We start from the raw sequence: 19,705 nt of genomic DNA, 5'->3' as shown, positions 1-19,705 counted from the left end.
TAACTAGCAACACAGAAAGCATCACTGGCATTAATAAGCAGCAACCCATTTTTCGTAACAATGGGGTCGTTTCGTGGATCTTTCTTCACACAAGGTGGTTTAACAACACCACAAACATACCTTTATTCATCCAAGTACAACAGAATCCGCAACCAAAATTTTTACAACGACATCAGTACATGGCAACATGCTGCACGGTAGATTTAGTCATTTAGCGACTTTGAAAATACGAGTGTGCCAGCGAAAAGCACTTCTCCTTCTGCTTCTTGTATTCATTGTAGCGTAGGAAGAAGTAACTTAGATAGTCAAAATCGATAGGAGACATTTTTGCCTGTCAGAAACAAGGCAAAATTGTCATACCAATTACTGTACTCATTCGAATTGATACGTGCATATGAGAATTATCAGTACCTGGATTAAAGCCCATAGTGCCCAGTATAGGTGTGAAGCTAGCATGTAAAGATTTGTTTCTGCGTAAAGAGCAGATATCGCCTCCTTGGACACCTGAAGTTTTTTCGCCATATTTTGCTATTAGATTATGAACTTGGGAAGTCATGCATAAGTCATCATGCTCATATTGAGCTCATTCTCCCAATAAGCAAGTTCGAATAAGTACAATTCATGTGCAAATTCACTCAAGATGTTATGTTCATTCCCGAGAAGGCAGAGAGAAAAATATATAAAAAAACTGGAGATAATTCAAGTCTCAACGTTCTTGTTCTACATAGTATGAATACGATGTAGTATAAGTTTTCATGTACCTCATGTGGTCTATCAGGGCTTAGATAGTTCCTGAAGAAGAAGAATTGTTCGTCTTGGCTTGGGTATCTGAGACATAAAAAAGTTCAACAGTAAAACTTTGTATCTTTATCAGCCTAAAAAGAGAAAAGTGACTCTTAGCTTGTTGTTTAGCGAGTCGTCGAGGACAGAACATACAAATTGTAATCGCAGTCGTAGCCAGCATATTCATTGAAGTGATTTCCAATGTCAAAGCCTCTGTAATTGTATGATCCATACTCAAAGTCGATGAAGTAGAGTTTACCTGAAAATTTTGAAGGATACATAGGATGTCAAGAAGAATTTTATAATACCAAGGGATATGATAAAAGCAGCTGATAATAGCTTACATACTGTCCAAGAAATTTCCTCAAAAAAAAAAACCAGGTAAGAGTTTTCATTTCCCGGAGTTTTCACAGCTTCACTGAGGAATGAATTACCATATGGTAGCAAAAATTCCCAGTTTTATTTTATTTTTCAATCTAAAGATCTTTATTCCCATATATTAAATCTAATTCTGCACTGTTCAGCACCATTAATGTATAAACAAAACCTATGACTTGACAAGCACAAATGACCGTACAAATCATTCTTGTATTTATTTGCACCACAGTCTCACCTATGTTTAAATAGAGAAGGATAATCTAAAACACAGCCCAAAGATTTTCCAAACATACCCATACATAGAAATCTAGCAAGCAAGCAAGCGAGAGAATAATTCATATAGAAATTTATGCATGGTATGTTACCGTCATTGTCATTAAGCATCAGATTCCCAGAAAGCAGATCATTGTGACAATATACGACGGGAGCATTAAAACGATCTGTCATTGCCTGTACGGAAAACATATTTAGTTTATGAATAAAATAGTGTTTTTGACCAAAGTGAATATTAAACCATAGAAGTTTTCCATGACAAGACACCTTCCTTGCATTTGGCTACTACTGAATTGGAGAATAAAAAATGGAGAAATTGCTAGCAAACAACACTTCATCACATTCGGTTTATTCTTCTATTCACAATGATGCAAAAGAAATTCCAGAGTTACCAAACAAATAAAGTTACAAAACCATATGGAAAATAACTGAATTTTATAATAAATGAAAGACAGTAAACATACATAGCACATCTTATAAAACTATTTGGAAGATAACTGAATTTTCAAATAAAAAGAAGACAATTGATATACAAAGCACACCTTGTCATTCAATTACAAGGCTTCAAGCAATAAGCTTTTAAATGAAATCAAGTAGCTGCTCTCTGTGTTTTAAAAAAATAAGTAATACTATGATAATAGAAGGGCAAAGCAACAAGACAAATTCCTCTCTCACCATCATGATATAGTTAACGAAGCGAAAAGTATACCAGGCTTTTTAAGATACTTTTGGCTTCTAACAAGATGAGCTTAAGAAGCATCTATCATGATTTTTTCGAACTAAAAGGACAAATTTAAGCAGGAGACAGGCAAAAGACCACCTTGAGGCCATTGATTTCTTGATTAATTTCTTCAAACGAAACCATCTCATACTTCTTTTGCTTCACGCTCTCATCAAACTTGAGGGTCAATGCTACATGCACGATGATGAAAATAAAAATAAGGTGAAGCCAAACAAACAGTCTAGACGAAACTAAATCAGGCTATAGGAAACTAGAACTACATTTTAGCTAGAAAGATAATCATAGATTACCTCTTGAGAAGAACTTGGAGATGTCTTTCCACAGTTGGGGTTCTTTAGAACCAGGAATTTCCACCTCATGGAATCTTCGCAGCTGTTTAGCGATTTCTACTACAAGCTCTGGTTTTTGCATATCTGAAAAGAGAAGGTTAGTGTTAACCTGGAGTGAAAGAACACCATCAAAAGGAGAAGATTTATCAAAGAGTGGTAATGCCCATTTCTGATAGATAGGTGGTCCAAGGTGCTTACCTGATGGAGTAAGTGTACGAGCATCAATAAACGATTGCACCATTCCATTCCCAAAGACACCTAGTAACTTGGCACCAAATCCAGCAGCCGAGAGGTATGGGATAGCCTAAAGATAGTATGAGGATTCATATATAATTTGACTTAACTAAAAAGGAAAGAAATTATACACAGTAGGTTTTAAGTAAAGAAGCACGATAATGTGCGGTTTCACTCACTCATTCTAGTCATTGCAATTAAGTAAAGAAGCACGATAATTAACGAAGATATCTTTTTCCAGAAATACCATAGCGTACCTGCAGTTCCCTTTGGCGATCAATAACATAATCAGTATTTGGACCATATAATCTGACTGTCGTACTAACAGAATTTCCATCTCTTTCTCTGACAGACACCTTGAGCACTGTCAAAACAGAAGAAAATTCAAGATTCTTTTTAAGACACCATTTTCCAAAAGAAGCAGCTCGATGAGATTTCTTCATACTACACATGGAGTATTTGTGAAGTACCTAACTCTTCAAGCTTCCACTAAGAAGAATAAACAGTGTTATTGGAAGAGAAAAAGAGACGCACACAGATTTGTGATGCCACCAGACACTGTCTCAAGGGAGAAATCCGAATCATCCAAATTCGACCATTGTTTGAATAAATCTCTGAAAAGTTCCCTGAAATAAACCACAAGATTCACAACAAGATAACCGGTAAATAAAATGACAGCTCACATCCTTTGACTCTATAATCTTTGGTTGATTTAGATTGATTTCTTTCCTTTCTTGAATAGTCTATAATTGTAGGATCTAGCTATTTCCTCATATATCAATCATTTCTTCATTCCAACCACAAACACCATGGTGTCTTGGTTCAATATTTATAAATTATGATGGCTACAGTAACACATAATCAAAAGAGGAAACATAACAGCGTATAAATTCAGTCATTAACTAGCACCTCTCTGCAGCCCAATCACACAATCATTCAACAATACGAACAAAGCAACAACGTTTCTCAAACTTGAGCTACAAATACATGAAGTTAATACTGACACGATGCGAGGCTTCATTTCCGGTAGAGAGAGGGAGTGGTCGATGGTGCGAGAGGACGACGGAATGTCGGAGCTGTGCGACCCAGCCACTTCCGTCGCGTTCCAAATCTTCTCGGCCGCCCCCATTGATGAAGAAGAATCGCAAATCGAACAATGGCGGTGAATTGAGCAAGCTGAACTCGACGACGGTAAAGGATTTTAATAGTATAATATCCAAAAAAAAATCCTCGATTCTGCCAAAATCAAATGAATAATGCAACCCGGGAAGGCGGTTTTGATTTTGTTTTTCGGTTTTCATTTCAGTTTGATAATATCTGCATCAATCCCTAATATTCGAATGACTGAAATGCCCCTGGTTACGCGCCAGATAAATGTAAACTTTATTTAGATTAATATTCTCACATTCAATACATTAAAATTACGTTTGGAAAATTGGAGTATGTATTTTTAAATAATTAAAAACTGAAAAATCAATATAAAATGTGTATTTACCGATTATTAATCTTTTAAAAAATACTCTCTCAGTCTCATTTTAGCAGTCCCTGTTTACCAGATTTAGGTGACCCACATTACGCTATTTTTTTTTCATCAAAACTTTCCCTTTACATTTCTTAAAACTCGTGCCGAACTCAACTGAGACTCCTAAAGTGGGACGGAGGAAGTAAAGATTTTTGACTGATATGTATCCACTGTAATGCGGACGTCCCCAATAGCCCCGCCTCCTTTTTTGTCAACAACCCCAATTTTTTGTCCGCGCCCAAAAAAAAGTTTCCGCCATTATAGGTGGACACTTCCAATAGCCCCGAAATTTTATAACCAATTATAAGCAATTATAACAAAAAGCGTGTATTAAAAAAAATTCCTTCTTCCTTCTTCCTTTTCCCTTCCTCTCTAAAAAAATGTCGAAAATTATAAATAATAAAAAATTCAAGGGGCGGCCGGCCCCCGCTATGGATAGCCCAGCCTAATCGCCGCGTCCGCCCCGGATCGGCTCGTCCTCGCCCCGAAGACGCCGCATGACCGTCCGCCCCAATTTTTTTGTCTGCCTCGGGGCGGAAGTCGCCCACTATAATAGCCACAAGACCGCCCCGAGATCGCCCGGCGTGGCTATAGCTGCGGCTATCCCATAGATACTCTTTAAGAGTGTCCACTATGGGACGCCCGCGGCTATAGCCGCGGGTTGGGGCGGCAGGCGTGTCCACAATAGTGACGGAGTTGTCCGCCCCGGAGGTGGACGCGGCGAGGGGGGAGGGAGGCGGCGGACGCGGGATAGCCGCGTGCGGGGCGAGGACGCGGCGGGTGGGGCTGTAGCCGCGGCTATAGGCGCGGCTACTATAGCGGCGGCCATTAGCCGCGGCGGTTGCATCCGTGAAGTTATTTGCAGAAGAAGATTCAAATAAAATGTTTTTTCGTCCATTTTTCTCTTTCCGAATGGTAGGTGATTTTGTGTGCAAAACTTCTGTTTGTTTCGTGAATTTTCTTCCTACAATTGTCAATAAATGGGCATTTATTTTATTTTATTTTATTGGGGAAGTGTGGGCATTTATTTGTATTTTAATTTAAATTTAAATTTTATTTTTATTTTTAATTCGTATAGTCGACTTCGTCTACGTACGTATAGCCCGATAAATTTGTTCGTAATTATAAAATGAAAGTTGATTATAAAATTTGAGGGCTATTGGAGGTGTCCACTATAGTGGCGAAAATAGAATTTTGGGGCTGTGGACAAAAAACTGGGGCTATGGACAAAAAACTGGGGCGGGGCTATTGGGCGTGTCCACCTTATAGTGGACACCCTAACTCTCTCTTTCCTTTTCTTCTCCGGCGAGAATTTGCCGTTAGACCACCCAATACAGCTGTCCGACGGAGAGCACCCAACCGCGCGGCAGCACAGTCGCGCCTCCCTTTCGGGCGACGCCTAACCACCACTTCTCGCCCTTAGCTCGGTTCAGCGACTTGATACTACAAGAGTACCTCCGTACTCGCAGCTCGCCGCCGTCTCAGCTGTGTCTCCTCCACGTCGCCGCTGTCTGTATTGAAACTGTATTTCTCTCATTCGCATTTATACTATTAGCTGATTATTCGTTTATGTGAATACAATTTTCAGTTTTGGCTGTTATCTGATTCTCATTTAAACTTTCTAACTATAATTGAATTCTGTATTCCAATCTCTCTTGCTTACAAACGGAGAATTGCAATTCTGTATTCTAATTTAAATGTCTGCGACATTAAATTAGTTAGAGATCCAGTAGAAATGTATAAGGGCCAGCAGTAATTTCCTCCAACCTAGATTGTAGTGTGATCCTCCCATAATAATATGAACACTCAGTTATGTTTTTAGGGAAGATACTAAACTGAAGTAATATGAAAAGCATAACTTGTTTGTCGTGATAATTTTCCGTTGGGTTCTTATATGCATAATGTCAGAAGATACACTTTGCATATGCGTAATCAGTCATATCTTTCTATTTTAGCTGGTGAGAGAGGTTTTCTTATGTGTATTACTCATACCTGGTTTTGCAATAGGTGAAAAATGTTCAAAGTATTCCGTTGGAAACCTGCTTATAGGCAACTCTCTGCAGTTACCGTTTCTCCCCAATTCAATTTGTGGGTGAGTTCTATATTAACAGATTCTATGAAATTTGATTATGTTCTTGGTTATTTATTTGTTGTATGTTGACCATGCTTCTCTTTGATTTCTTTTGCAGAGAGGCATGCATAGTAGGTCTAAGAAGGCAATGGAGCTCATAGCCAAAGGATATAGTGCCTTGCAGGAAGTTGACAGAGTTATTGACTATTGTGAGCGCGGTGATCAGCGTCTCCTCCTTTTGCTTAGGGTAATTTTCATGCTTGAATGAAAATAACACGATCTGAATCGGTAATCTCATTTTGTTAAGAGCGTGTTATTTATGTTGCATTTGTTAAAACATTTGTAGAAGGACAATGGGGCTATGGATGTGCTTTCAAGGTCATTGCTCACCTTAAGCTAGGTTAATGTCATAGTGTGGTGTAATTGTGTTGTTAAATGTCTGCTTATGGTACTAATATTGTATCATGGTGATATTCTGGTTGTATTAGTAGTAGTACTATTTAAGAATGCATAATATACATTAAATTTAGTGTGTGGAGGTGCATTGACAAAGTTGTTCCAGATTCGGCACGGATATTCTTGTCTTCTGGTTGAATACTCTGCATTCCTTTAGCCAATCCTGCATCTGTGTCAAGAATTCTTAGTCAGTATCCAACTATCCATTACCTACTAGATCAAATTGGCTGATATGTATTTTGGCGATTTTCTAAGTTCCAGCTCCTTAATGATACAATCATGTTTCTCTTTAGGATGACCAGTGTTTTTGTTAAAGAAACCTGATGTGTTTATGAGTTTTTAATATTGTGAATTTGCTTGTGCTGATGTATCTATGAATTTAATTTTGTGAACTTGCATATGTTGATGTATCTAAGATTGATTACAACTTCATTACATAGATCCCTGATGTAGTATCTTTAGTCATGTTTTTCATGATTCTATTTTGTGGATTTTCTTAAGTATTGGAGTATAATATTGTCAATTCATTTTCCAAATTTTAAATGGTTTAGACTGGTGAACATTATCTCATTTGGTTCTCTATCTATCTCTACAGCTATTCTATAGTTATAATGCACTCTAATTGATCACATGTTTCATTTGTATGTCAAATTAAATCTTCCATTAGCTAAACCACTTTTTCTGATTCTTGTTGTCAGGCAGCAAAGCAAAATTTTGAATTGGCTCTTGAAGCCGACAACTCAAGCACTCATGCTAGATATTGGCTATCTAAAATGCATCTCAAATACCTGTTCTGCCCTGGTGCAAATAAAGCTGTGTAAGACAACCATTTCTTTTGCTGCTATCTCTGTGGGAGGTCCTGCATTTAAGGAATGTGATATTGCTTAATCAACTGTGTCTCAGAAACTCTGGCCTACTTCTCTCCTACATTTAAACCACTTGTACCATAAATTATGACTTTTTTTTTCCTTTTCTTTGGTCACTTCACTCAATTCTCATCAAGTTCACTCAATTCTCAGCTACTTGAATGGTTATTTTTACTTAAATTGTGCCTTAGCCATGATATTACACAAGTAAATTTTATAAAATATGTTATATGAGCTTGCTACATTTCTTTACACTTGCTTTTAATATCAGAGGGGCTGCATTGCTAGTGGAAGCTGCTGAAATGGGCAATCCTGATGCACTATATGATCTTGGCTGCCGCCTAAGAGCTGAGGTTAGGTTTCTTCATAAACCATTACTCCTAGTACTCCTTGTTATCTCAATTGCTGTTCATAATTAAGAAATCCAGAAATTTAAACAAAAGACAGAAGTTCCAAAACTTACCCGAGAGTGACCTTCTTGCCTTGATTGATACACTCTGATACTATGTATGTTCAGTGATCAATTCATTTGGTAAATTCTTTTCTAATATTTTCATGTTGCCTTCATCTTGAATTTTCTAGAGCAGCTACACCCTATAGCTTCAATTTGTTGAACCATAATCCACATAAGGGTACTTAAATAAGCTTGGAATGGTTGTAAGTGTCTGCTGAAAGATTTCAAAGATATTATTTCATGAAGCAGAGCAACAAGAGTCCCGAGTCAACTTTTCAGGACCTCAATTCGCGAAAAAATTGAGCCAAAATACTCCCCACCAAAAAACAAACACATGAAAAATTCAGGCACAAACGGGTGTGAGAAAAAGTATAGATGAGATGGTAGTCTTTCTTTTCTACTACTATAGTAACGCATAACTTAATTCTACTGATAAAACACATCTCCTTAGGAGGAGTGGTAAATGTGACTGTCAATATAATTGGAATTGTAGTTTCAATTGCATACACTTGCTCCTTTTCATTATCTTATTCCAAAGAATGGTGTCAGTCTTCTGAATCTTGTTAGCGTCGTCGTTGCAATATTTTGGCAGAACCCTTATGCACAATCGGTACAGCAAGCTTTTTATTATCTGGAGAAGGCAGTTGACCAGGTATATATTGTGATACTGCTTTCAGTTCATTTTTTGGTTCGTCCTATTACATATGGAGTTTGAAACCTTACTAGAATTTGTGATATTCTAGTTGCATCCCGGAGCCCTCTATCTCTTAGGAGCTGTATACTTGACCGGCGATTGTGTGAGCCAGGACATTTCCTCCGCCATTTGGTGTTTCCATAGAGCATCTGAAAAGGTATTTCAACTTCAACTCTACTTCTTAGACATATCTGCTATTTGTTCTAAAAAAAATGATCTTTATAATCTTAGGTGTCTCCTGCGGAAGTTTCTGAAATGATTTCTAGTGGCTTGGTTAAAATTGTTCATGTTATAAGAACATAAGATATGTCTTTGGACCTAAAGGTTTTGATTATTTATCGTTTAAATAACTATTTAACTTTCTCACCTTGATTCATATAGGGTCATGCTGCTTCTGCCATAGCCTATGGATCTCTTCTCCTTGCAGGTTTGCTCTTTAACTTATGTTGTGCTGTGGTATATTCATGGAGATCTCTCTGCGTCGTCTATTGCTTGTTAGTGAACATTTTGTGACAAACGCTTTAGGTGTTCGACTTCCTGAATCAGTAACCAAATTCAATGTGAAGAAAGCATCCTCAAACAGAAAACTGAGGAACGATTCTGGAGCCGATGAGTATGATCCAGTTGAGATGGCAAGAGATCAATTTGAAATTGCTGCTAATGCAGGATGCGATCTTGGATTGAAATGGCTGAAACTTCTTGACGAGGACGAGAAAAAGAAAACCGGGACGAGCTCTTAATGCCGGTCTTAATACATAAGATTCAGCTACCTTGAATAATTATGGTCTTGATAGCTTATAAACTGTTGGAAACACCTGTAATGAAATTGTATTTATTTTGTTATTGAATAGAAGAAGAATGGAAAAATAGAATGAGCTAAGTAGCTTGTAAAGCGAGGTAGTGGAAAACTTATGTAATGATTCAATTCAAAATTTATGTTTATTTATCCAAGAAAAATCGATGATGTTCTTTGCTATCAGCTAAATGTAGACTTGATTTAGATTAATATTCTCACATTCAATACATTAAAATTACCTTTGAAAACTTGTTATGTATTTTTAAATAATTAAAAGCTGAAAATTCGAAATATGACATGTATTTACAGATTATTAATCTTTTAAAAAATAAAGAATTTTGACAGACATGTTTCTTCTGAAATCCAAAAGGAAATCCTCATTTTTCTGGTTTCACAAAACCAAATCCCTAACTCTCTCTCTCTCTCTCTCTCCTTTTCTTCTCCGGCGAGAATTTGCCGTTCGACCACCAAACACAGCTGTCCGACGGCGAGCTCAAGCCGCCCACACATGACGATTCCCACTGCCGCCGTCTAACCCAACCGCGCGGCAGCACAGTCGCGCCTCCCTTTCGGCTGAAGCCTAACCACCACTTCTCGCCCTCAGCTCGGTTCAGCGACTTGATACTACAAGAGTACCTCCCTACTCGCTCAACTCAGCATCTTTTCCCCCTTTTATCTGATTTATTTATTTATTTTATCTGCCAAATTTCTCTCCATTGCTTAATAATATTCGAATCTACTTGTGATGGAAAAGTTTATGTGTGCTTTTTAGCTTGAGTTTAGTGTTGTACTTTGAAAATTAGTTATCTGTTATCCACAAATTTCCACTTATCAGTTGAGAAATAGTAGCAAACAGTGATGCTGTGAAGTGATATGATGTTGTGTGATCATGGGCATGCGAATTTTCTGGTCATGTGTTAATTGGAATGTGATGAATCTAGTGAATTGCATTTTTTGTGGATAAGATATCAGGTTTGAGGATATGCTCTACCTTGCTGCAAAAAGACATTGGTGTATGCTTGATCTGTGTCTAATTGCTCCCCTCGGTGCAGACTACCTATAAAAATGAAGGGGAAATACGCGATGCTGCACAAGTTGATGAAGCAAAAGTTCATATTGTGAGTTTTCTCCCAACTGACTTCCATCAATTCCACAAGCTTGTTTTGTTTTGTGTTTTTGAATTGTAAGCATCCTTCACTAATGATTAAAAGCCTAAATCTTGAAACTCTTGTTTGTGCTATCCATTCAGATTTTTTTGCTTTCCATGTTGAACTGTTTTCTTCTTCCTTGCCGGTCTTTTCGCTCTGGTCCATTGAATTTATGAGTTTTCTGTGGGGATAGACTGATATTTTGAAGGTCATCAGTGGGTTCCTAACCATTTATATGTTTTTTTCTTGTTTGGCTACAGGTATTACAATGCGTAAAAGCTACAACGTTTTGCACTAGAAAATCAGTGGATGGAATTATCTGTGAGTTATCTTGCATGCTTAAATTGCTAAAAATCATGCTTGCTGAAAATTACTTAGCAAATCATTTCTTGCTTCAACGTTTCGATAATTCTAGGATAAGGAATCTAGGACGCCGTGCAGGATTGGTGACAGATCTACGAGCGACGTTGTTGTAAGGATTAGGACACAGGAAGGGCGTGATGATTGGATATACTGTCATTCGCATATTCTTGTAGATAAATGCAAGTATTTTGCTGACCGATTATCTGACAGTTGGCCGACATGCCAGATTCTTGACTCGCGTAATTGTGTTGAGGTTTATTGTGAAGAATCCGATTTTGACCATTATATTGTCATTCTTAGACTTTTCTATATCACTTCAGACGTGACTGTGTCAGATATAGGCAGTGTTAAGAATGCTGTTGGCATACTGAGAGTTGCAATTCATCTCGTATGCCCCCAAATTGTTTCCACATGTGTAGGCTATTTGGAAGCTGTCCCTTGGGATGAATCTGAGGAAGAAGAGATTTTGAAAGTTATTCCTGGAATGGGATCCCAAGCAGAAGCAGTACTTGCTCGTTTGCAGCCAGTCAATCCTTTGGCTGTTGTTAAGATTTTCATATCAGCCATCCAATTTGCCACATCGTCTCCACCGTCTTCAATGAATGATCTGAAGGTGTCATCTCAGGAGCAGCTTGAGTACCTGCTGACTGAGGATGATGACTCTCCTTTGTTAACTGCTGACGATGAAATCAAAATGGAAGCGAAGTTATGCGTCAACAAATTACTAATGAGATTCGTTAACCTTGTGGATTCTTTGGTTGGTGATCTCCAAGAATCAATGGCTGAAGCAGGGAAGATCGAGTTGTTCCAGGCCTATTTAAATGATTTATCATGGGCTTCTCAAATAGTAACAAAGTTGGAAATCTCTAGTGATTTTGTTCTCACCTGGGTGGAGACATCTGTAAAGATAGTGAAAGTTGCTGAGGAAGCATGTCGAGAAAGTTCACTACATATACAGGTGAAAGTTCTTGAGATCGCTGTCAAAGTGTTGGAAGCTATAGGGTACGGAACTATCATTTTGCCTACTGTGAAACGCCTTCAAATGGTCAAAGTCTGGCTTCCATTCGTTAGACTCGTGAAGCCCTCAGTTGACTCCCTCGCTTCTGATGACGACAATGACATGCTCTTGAAATCCAACGACGAGCTTTGGCAATCATTGGAATCAGCGTTTGTGTCAATGATCCTCGCATTGCCATCATCAGACCAAGCAGAAATCTTGACAGAGTGGTTTGAAAACCAACAGATCCGCTACCCGGACTTGACTGAAGCATTTGAAGTGTGGTGCTACAGATCGAAAGTTGCCAAGCGAAGGCTGGTATTGCTCGATGGAAACGACCTAACTCCTAACAGAGTATGATAAGTCCGGCTTTTCTCGATGCATTGCATCAGTCTTCTAGTAAGATTGACAATTGACAATTCAACAGCAGTGTGTACTAATTCATGTAGATAAGGTGTGTGTTTCGTGTAATTTTTACTCTACATAGTTTTGATGCATTGAGTTCTGAGGATTATTTAAATTATTTGACAGTACTACTTTCTAATGGTTGTTTGTCATGATTGGACAAAAATAGCATCAAGAATTCCAATGCAAGAAAGTAAAACAAAGCCATTCCATAAAACCATTATTTATTCTTCTATACCACCCAACAATACATCTGGTCTCAACAAAATCACTATACAAACCCCCAATCAAGAAATATACTACTAATCATAATGCATCAACTCCTTTTCCCCTATATTGCTAGTAATAAACAAAATCATTCCCTTGAGCAGAAGCCTCAACGCTTCTGCTGGAGATAAAGCTTTGGTTGGAGAGGCTCTCACAATGCTGGAGCCCCAACGTGAGCGAAACACCGTTCCTCGAATAGGGTTGTTGGAACTGCTCGATCCCCACAATCGGATCATACAATCCGAAGAAATTCGCAGGCGTCCCAGTTATGGTAGTAACGTGTTGGTTCTCCACTTCAGACACAATCATCGATGGGGAACTCGACACTTGAGCATTTCGCGGTTTCTTTGAGCTCCTCATCCACTCTGTGTCCATTTTTGATGATCCGATGAGGCTGAAGCCCTCGTTGTCGTTGTTGTTGATGGTTAAACTTGCATTTTCGTCAACCAAACCCTCGTTTTCGTGTTCAATCTTGGGCGTCTGCTGCTGTGCCTTCATCTCCTCCGCGTACATCTCCTCCACCATCGGCTTCCAGAGGCGAACGCGGGCGTTGATGAACCAGTTAGACACCTGACTTCTAGTAAGGCCTGCCTGCTGGGCAAGCATGACCTTGTCCGAATCTTTAGGATAACTACACAATCATGAATCATATTTAGAAAAAAACAATGATATGAAAAGAAAAGATGGAAAGCGAGACGATGAAAGAATGTTTATGTATACGGGTGGAGGAAGTGTTGGAAGAGCCAAGCGCGAAGAACGCAGACAGATTTCTCGGGCAAGCCTCTCTGAGGTCGCCATGGACTGTTGATTTGGAAGGTGGACGCCTCCATTTTCGGCCCTGAGTTTGTGGTTCGACGTCGGATTTGTTGCATTATTGCATCTTTGAGGGAACGGAACTGCTTTGAGATTGTTTCCAGTGGCGAAGCAGTGTAGGTTTTGGCACATCCCACGCCGGCTGCTTCCTCCAACCACTTTATCACCTTCTGCATTTGCTCTTCGTATTGCTTGTACTTTTGCTCAACCTGCAATTTTCTCCATCATTTTCTACTTCTACGAAATATTTATTCAATGGGAGTTTACTTTGAGTTTTCTGAGTGATACGATAGATCGATAAAACATACTCCCTCCGACCCATAAACATAAACACTTTGGAATAACACAGGTTTTAATGTCCGATTGTTAAAGTATGAGAGATATAGAAAGAAAAACTGATTGAAATATTGTTAGTTGAGAATGAGACTCAATTTATTAAAAAATAAAAAGTTACCAAAAATGGAAGTGAATATTTTTACGGAACAGACAAAAATCAAAAAATGTTTATTTTTATGGGACACATAATGATTTACTTTTTGAAGGATAAGATGGTCAAATAAGCTCAAAATCAATAACTATGTCAAAGTAAACGGTTGATTGTTAACGAAAGATAATCCTTGATTCAAATTAAAAGAAGATCAAAACTACGAAGTTTGATCAAATTATGATCACTCATAATTTAAAAATTAGTTGGAAAAATCATGAAGTTTAGATTTGTTCACGGTGAACAAATCCATCCGATCGCTTACATGTAATATATTGTTGGTGTTTTCAGCCAAGCGACCTCATTTTCTCTATTACTAATAAACATCACTGAGCTCACCAGTAGTGAATTCCACCCATAATATCCCGACTATCACGCCAAGTACAATTTCATCAATAATTACCAAAAGTTTAGACTTGTTTGCAATTATCTAAGTGCCAAATATTCAAATCGTTTACATGTTATACTGTTACTGTTATGTTTTTCAACCAAACGACATCGTTTTATGTATGAATCAACAACATCATATGATTACCCAACTACCAAATCAGATCCAATTTCATCAAAAAATTCAACATCGAATAATTGCAAACCGGAAAATTTTCAAGGTGGTTTTAAAAATTGAAAAATGAACTAGAATTTGAACGAACTTCACGGTTTATCCGACAATTTATCCTTCAAAATATAAAGCACACTTCTAAAATGGGGTTACCTCATGGAGCATATCAACAAGCTTGGCTCTCTTCATCTGAATTTCCTGTTTCTCCGCCGTAGTAAGCTCAGCCCCACCTTTACCACAGCCGTCTCCGGCCACCGCCTCCGCATCATCTCTCAGCTTCCCATCATCCTCTTTACCTGATTCTCCACCCTTCTCAGCCTCCTTCCTCCCGTTCACAACCTCATCAAGAAGCTGCTGCGCTGCCTTCAAATACTTGCAACTCAGCGCCGCCTTCTCCGCCACACCGAAAACCCTAACTCTCTCCGACGCCGCCGCGTGCTTCTCATCTGAGGAGAGGCTCAGGGAGAGTCCCCGCTTCACTTCACGCGCCGGCACACCGCCGCTGTTGTAGTGAATCTGAGAGGCGTTGAGGAAGATGAAGTTGGCGGCGGAGGGCGGCGGCGGAAGGTGGTGGTGCTGGTTGAGAATAAGGGTTTGTAAAACGTCGCCGTTTCCTTGCATTTCTGTGTCGCCGTGAAAATACTTCGCCATTGAGAAAAAAAAAAGACTTAATTTTCACAAACAACACACAATTAAATTAACCTTGATTTCAGTTACATTTCCTCACCATTCTTACAAAGAAATCCAACTTTTTTTCAGACTGACAAAGATGTGTGTTTTAGATTGAAAACAAAGTGTGTCAGAAGATTCATACAGACAGACAGCTGAAAAACGAGGAAACGTCTACTTCTGACTCAAAATTCTTCTATTGCAATATTTGAAAAGAAAATGAAAATAATTTGTAATAATATATGTGGAAGAAGATGATATTGAGGGGGTGGGGGCTCTTCATTATTGATTTCTCTTTTTATTTTTATTATATTAATATTATCCTTAGATATTATTCTCGGTTTTTATTCTGTGGTGGAGAAAAAAGTTTCACATATAAAGCCACAAACCATTTTGAATGCCAATTAAGATCGCTGGACCGACTACCCAAAATATTTGATCAGGCATAAATTTTTAAAAATAAAATAAATTTTAACTTGCAATAAAAGTGAATAAGTGAGTAATCGATAAACAAATTAATTTCTATAGTTAGTTAATACAGAATAAAGTTTACATAGATTAGTCGAGCCAAAAAAAGCAAATTAGCTTAGAGGTATAGAATATAGATAGACATAGGCTAATTAATGTTTTTCTTTTTTCAAGTAATTTAATTTAATTTAATTTAATTTGGGATAAGGAGCCACCTTTATTTCACGGTTAGTTGAAAAATGGAGACCCCATCTGCACGTTCATTGGTCAATCACTTTTAATAACCAATTGGAAATGCGGTCCATCAAACCAATTAATAACGTTTGGACATACATGTCTTTTATTTTTACAAATATAAATTAATTTACTAACATGTATAGTAAAAGTTTATTGCTCACAGTTGAACATAACACAACTTATTTACTATTTACCTCAGTTCATTGATGGATCCGCGAATTTCTGATGTTAGTAATTGCTGGTAGAGAATGAAAACTACGACACAAAGAATTTACGTGGTTCGATTTACTGAAGTAAATCTACGTCCACGGGAAGAAGGGAGGGCAAGATTGTATTGCTTGATCTGTTTTCTACAGCTTACAAATACAAACTTGCTATTTGCTATTTTATCTCTAGAGAGCTTAACCCTCTTCTATCTGATCTAAGTTCTATTTATATCTTGAACTAAGATCGTGGCTTGCATCACCACCCTAAGTCGTGGATGTCGTGTAGGTCATGGCCTAAGATCGTGGATGTAGCGTAGGTCATGGCCTACGATCGTGGCCTGAGTTGACACCACGTGGTAGTGGGTGTGTTGGACATCCTGTATGGGTCCACTAACTCCTTGTTCGGTCGAATACTGAGACCGAACTGCTTTGGTTGCCGATCTGAGAGTAGAGCTTGATGCCGACCTGAGAGCAGAGCTTGATTGGATGGCTTTTACCGAGCTGTAGGCTGAGGCCGAACTCTTTGGTAATGCCGAACTCATACTCCTGCTTTGGTTGCCGATCTGAGAGTAGAGCTTGATGCCGACCTGAGAGCAGAGCTTGATAGGTTGGCTTTTACCGAGCTGTAGGCTGAGGCCGAACTCTTTGGTAATGCCGAACTCATACTCTTCCTTGGGCTTTGGGCTGATGGGCCGTCATTGCTGTTGGGCTTGTTTAGTACGCACCCCATCACTACCCCCCCCGAAAAGCGAAGTGAATCACTTCGGCGAAGCGAGTCACTTCGGCATTCTGGAAAAGGGTACGGGGGAGGCTGAAGTCAGGGGACGTGCCCTGCGCGTGACTGCATTAAATGCGGCATTAAACGCGACAGTAAAATCCGGCCGTCGAATCCTGAAAAGGTGGGATATGAAACGGTGCGATGATTTGAAATCTTTTCCAAATCTGATAAATACCGCCTTTCTTCATCATTTGAACACCTTTGCTATTGGCTTCTTCTGCACTCTCTATCTTTTGCGTGAAAAATTTCCTTCCGCTTTCAAAAATTTCCTCAGGATTTCTTCAAACTTTCAAAGAGTAAGAACCATGTCTGCTTCTTCTTCGTCTGAGTCTGGTAGCGGTAGAAAAGGGGGTAAGGGGTCTTCTAGCCGGAAAGAATCCGGGGAGAAGACCGTAGAGTATTTTCACAGTATCATGAGTAAGGATACTGTGATATCCCTTTACGAAAAATACTCTTTTCCTGGGGGGAAGGCGGTGGTTCCCGATGATGATCATAGGGCTAACGACCCGCCGGAGGGTTATGCCACCGTTTACGAAGCCTGCTTAGAATGCGGGCTTCGTTTCCCTCTTCCCCCACCTTTTGTAGAGCTTCTTGATTTTTTTCAACTCCCTTTAGGTCAGGTGACTCCGAATTCTTGGAGGCACTTGTCGGCTTTTGCTGCCGAACTCCGTAGGTTAGATAAGGATCTGTCTCTGCGGGCAATCCTTAATTTTTTCCAATTTAAAAGGAAGGGATCTTGGTTTTACTTGATCCCCTTACAGCCTTTTAGGGCATTCTGCAAAACCAAGTGGCCGAAATGGCAAAACCGCTTCTTTTTTTATAATAGGACAGCGGCTCCTAGTTTTCCCTGGAGAGGGCCGAAGTCCGTTATCCGTCACCCTCGGCCTGAACCGTTGGACGAGCTCGATGGCGAGCTCAACAAGATTCCCGTAGTTAGGAAACAATACACGGAGTCTGAGCTCGTCAAGGGCGACGTCGTGTTCGACATCTCGTCTTCGGACGAAGAGGCCGAGGGTGAGGATTTCTCTTTACCTTTATGTTCTACTGCTTTAACGAAGAAAACTAACCTTGCTTTCTTGCTTTTTGGCAGTGTACATGCTGAACAAGGCTACCCGAAAATCTTCGGAGTCCAAGGAGCCGGAGAGGCCGAAAACCACCAGCTCGGCGTCTGATGCCGAGAGGACTCCGAAAAGGCAAAAAACCTCTTCGGATCCGAAGAAGCCGGAGTCAACTTCGGCAAAGGGGAGGGGGAAGGCCCAGAAGCCCCCGAGAGCGCCAGAGAAAGACGTGGTCTTGGCGCCTCCTTCGGAACATATCTGTGAGCCGTTTTTATGGCCCACGGACTTCGCCGAGGTGAATTCTCTTCTTGATTTTCTGGCCTTGCTTTTTTCCTGTATTTTTTGTGGTCCCTTTGTTGACTTTTTTCTTTATTCATTTTCAGAGGAACGATATGCTCTCCAAGCTCGTCGCCGTCGAACTCTCCAAAGCGTCCAATGACTATGCTGAGATGCAGAGGAAGTTGGCGGCTGCTTGTCATCGGGCCGAACAGGCTGAGGCTAACTTTGAGAAGGCCAGAGCTGCTAGGATTTCGGCCCAGGATGAAGCTCAGTTTGCCAAAAACCAGCTCGTCATCCAGCGGGAGCAGACGAAACGGAGGGATGCTGCTGCCGTGGTTGCCCAAGGGGAGGCTCTCCGTGTTTACACGGAGAAACTCTTTTTGAGCAGCCAGTTCTCGGCCTTTGTCGGTAGTCTGGTAAGGCTAATTGCCGATAAGGGCGAGCAGGGGGCCGATGTCGTGCTGCCTCTGTACAGCCGAGAGATAGCGGCTCGGCTTCAGAATCTGCCGCTCCTTGAGGAGCTCGCTTCATCTTCGGTCCTGCTTTCTGCAGACCAAGTCCGGAGTTGTCGAGCTGATCGGGACGAGAACCTGGAGGCTATCTTTGCCTCCGTGGGACCCGTTTCACCCGCTTCGACTTACAACGGAGAGGGTGAGGCCGAGCCGCTGGAGCGGGAGGCCGAAGTCGATCAGGCCGGGCATCCGGAGAAGGAAGCCGATCAGGAGGCGGAGGCGAGGCCGGCAGGAGGCGAGGCTGAGGCTGAGGTAGCCCAGGAGAAAGAAGCTGTACCAGACCGAGGAGCCGGAGACGAAGCTGGCGGAGTATGATTTCGTCTCCCTTCTCTTAGTCTAGTTTCTTCCTTGTAAAATGGCCTTGAAGCCCTAGTGTAAAAAATTTTCCTTGTGAATGAAAAATTCTCTACACTTGTCTTCGTATAGCTTTTCGTACTTGCCTTTATTCCTGTTGTATTTTACTATCTGCTCGGTACAGCTGCCGAACTAATATAGCTGCTTTGTACCCAAGGAGATGGAGATACTTCACTGGAAACGGCTGTACTCTTCGGCTTTGGACGAAGCTGAGAGAAGAGCTATAGCCGATCAGACGAAGAATGACGAGCTTCTGGCTCGTTTAGTGAAGCTGGAGGCCGATATCAAGGACTTAGAGTCCGATAAGAAAGATCTGGAGGCCGAGCTGAATACGGCCATTGCTGAGAGGACTGCGTATGAGGATTACATCCGTGTGCGCGGGGGAATGACCATATCAGATGTTCAGAGTCGAGTTGACGAACTGTGGGAGGAATATCATGTACTCCGTATGAACAATGTGCTGGAGAGCCCGGCTTGCCAACAAGTTGTGACATCACTGCGGCGTTGGGC

At 40.2% G+C, this 19,705-nt stretch overlaps 4 protein-coding genes across 7 annotated transcripts; 2 read left to right on the top strand and 2 right to left on the bottom strand.

Moving 5' to 3' along the window:
• On the bottom strand, positions 1 to 4,019 carry LOC121746543 (probable ethanolamine kinase). The gene is made up of 11 exons (XM_042140425.1): positions 3,744 to 4,019; positions 3,274 to 3,365; positions 2,997 to 3,103; positions 2,704 to 2,809; positions 2,467 to 2,589; positions 2,255 to 2,346; positions 1,527 to 1,611; positions 937 to 1,042; positions 762 to 828; positions 412 to 504; positions 1 to 331 (listed from the first exon to the last, which is right to left on the bottom strand). Exons 1-11 carry the CDS (start codon positions 3,866 to 3,868, stop codon positions 212 to 214), a joined length of 1,116 nt encoding a protein of 371 aa, XP_041996359.1. The 5' UTR covers positions 3,869 to 4,019; the 3' UTR covers positions 1 to 211.
• Positions 4,020 to 5,550: 1,531 nt separating this feature from the next.
• LOC121749815 lies at positions 5,551 to 9,759 on the top strand. 2 transcript variants are annotated; one of them, XM_042144462.1, is made up of 9 exons: positions 5,551 to 5,770; positions 6,269 to 6,353; positions 6,451 to 6,579; positions 7,487 to 7,605; positions 7,926 to 8,007; positions 8,701 to 8,760; positions 8,852 to 8,959; positions 9,184 to 9,229; positions 9,328 to 9,759. In XM_042144462.1, exons 2-9 carry the CDS (start codon positions 6,276 to 6,278, stop codon positions 9,540 to 9,542), a joined length of 837 nt encoding a protein of 278 aa, XP_042000396.1. In that variant the 5' UTR covers positions 5,551 to 5,770; positions 6,269 to 6,275; the 3' UTR covers positions 9,543 to 9,759. The 2 variants fall into 2 exon arrangements, with proteins under 2 accessions (XP_042000396.1, XP_042000395.1); XM_042144461.1 differs by having other exon boundaries at positions 5,552 to 5,785.
• A 191-nt stretch (positions 9,760 to 9,950) lies between these two features.
• LOC121747266 (BTB/POZ domain-containing protein At3g05675-like) lies at positions 9,951 to 12,650 on the top strand. Its single transcript, XM_042141275.1, has 4 exons — positions 9,951 to 10,230; positions 10,651 to 10,716; positions 11,007 to 11,067; positions 11,162 to 12,650. The coding sequence occupies exons 3-4, from the start codon at positions 11,056 to 11,058 to the stop codon at positions 12,464 to 12,466; spliced, it is 1,317 nt and encodes a 438-aa protein (XP_041997209.1). The 5' UTR covers positions 9,951 to 10,230; positions 10,651 to 10,716; positions 11,007 to 11,055; the 3' UTR covers positions 12,467 to 12,650.
• Positions 12,651 to 12,718: 68 nt separating this feature from the next.
• On the bottom strand, positions 12,719 to 15,586 carry LOC121747265 (BEL1-like homeodomain protein 1). 3 transcript variants are annotated; one of them, XM_042141274.1, is made up of 4 exons: positions 15,362 to 15,586; positions 14,788 to 15,257; positions 13,499 to 13,800; positions 12,719 to 13,409 (listed from the first exon to the last, which is right to left on the bottom strand). In XM_042141274.1, the coding sequence occupies exons 2-4, from the start codon at positions 15,253 to 15,255 to the stop codon at positions 12,851 to 12,853; spliced, it is 1,329 nt and encodes a 442-aa protein (XP_041997208.1). In that variant the 5' UTR covers positions 15,256 to 15,257; positions 15,362 to 15,586; the 3' UTR covers positions 12,719 to 12,850. The 3 variants fall into 3 exon arrangements, with proteins under 3 accessions (XP_041997208.1, XP_041997207.1, XP_041997206.1); XM_042141273.1 differs by having other exon boundaries at positions 14,788 to 15,276; positions 15,362 to 15,585; XM_042141272.1 differs by having other exon boundaries at positions 14,788 to 15,586.
• Positions 15,587 to 19,705: the final 4,119 nt, after the last annotated feature.

Source organism: Salvia splendens, chromosome 9 (assembly GCF_004379255.2).
Source record: "Salvia splendens isolate huo1 chromosome 9, SspV2, whole genome shotgun sequence".
Lineage (NCBI taxonomy): Eukaryota > Viridiplantae > Streptophyta > Magnoliopsida > Lamiales > Lamiaceae > Salvia > Salvia splendens.
Note: the sequence above shows the minus strand (reverse complement) of the source record. Positions and strands in the feature narration are given on the sequence as shown.

Excerpts from the sequence above, each read along its gene's own strand:
- LOC121746543 (XM_042140425.1), bottom strand. The coding sequence starts at position 3,868 with ATGGGGGCGGCCGAGAAGATTTGGAACGCGACGGAAGTGGCTGGGTCG. Across the intron at positions 2,347-2,466 it reads CTCCAAGTTCTTCTCAAGAG|CATTGACCCTCAAGTTTGAT; the intron begins GTAATCTATGAT and ends TCGTGCATGTAG. Across the intron at positions 505-761 it reads GCCCTGATAGACCACATGAG|GTGTCCAAGGAGGCGATATC; the intron begins GTACATGAAAAC and ends AAAAAACTTCAG.
- LOC121749815 (XM_042144462.1), top strand. The coding sequence starts at position 6,276 with ATGTTCAAAGTATTCCGTTGGAAACCTGCTTATAGGCAACTCTCTGCA. Across the intron at positions 6,354-6,450 it reads CTCCCCAATTCAATTTGTGG|AGAGGCATGCATAGTAGGTC; the intron begins GTGAGTTCTATA and ends TTTCTTTTGCAG. Across the intron at positions 8,761-8,851 it reads TGGAGAAGGCAGTTGACCAG|TTGCATCCCGGAGCCCTCTA; the intron begins GTATATATTGTG and ends GTGATATTCTAG.
- LOC121747265 (XM_042141272.1), bottom strand. The coding sequence starts at position 15,285 with ATGGCGAAGTATTTTCACGGCGACACAGAAATGCAAGGAAACGGCGAC. Across the intron at positions 13,801-14,787 it reads TTGTTGATATGCTCCATGAG|GTTGAGCAAAAGTACAAGCA; the intron begins GTAACCCCATTT and ends AGAAAATTGCAG. Across the intron at positions 13,410-13,498 it reads TTCCAACACTTCCTCCACCC|TTATCCTAAAGATTCGGACA; the intron begins GTATACATAAAC and ends ATGATTGTGTAG.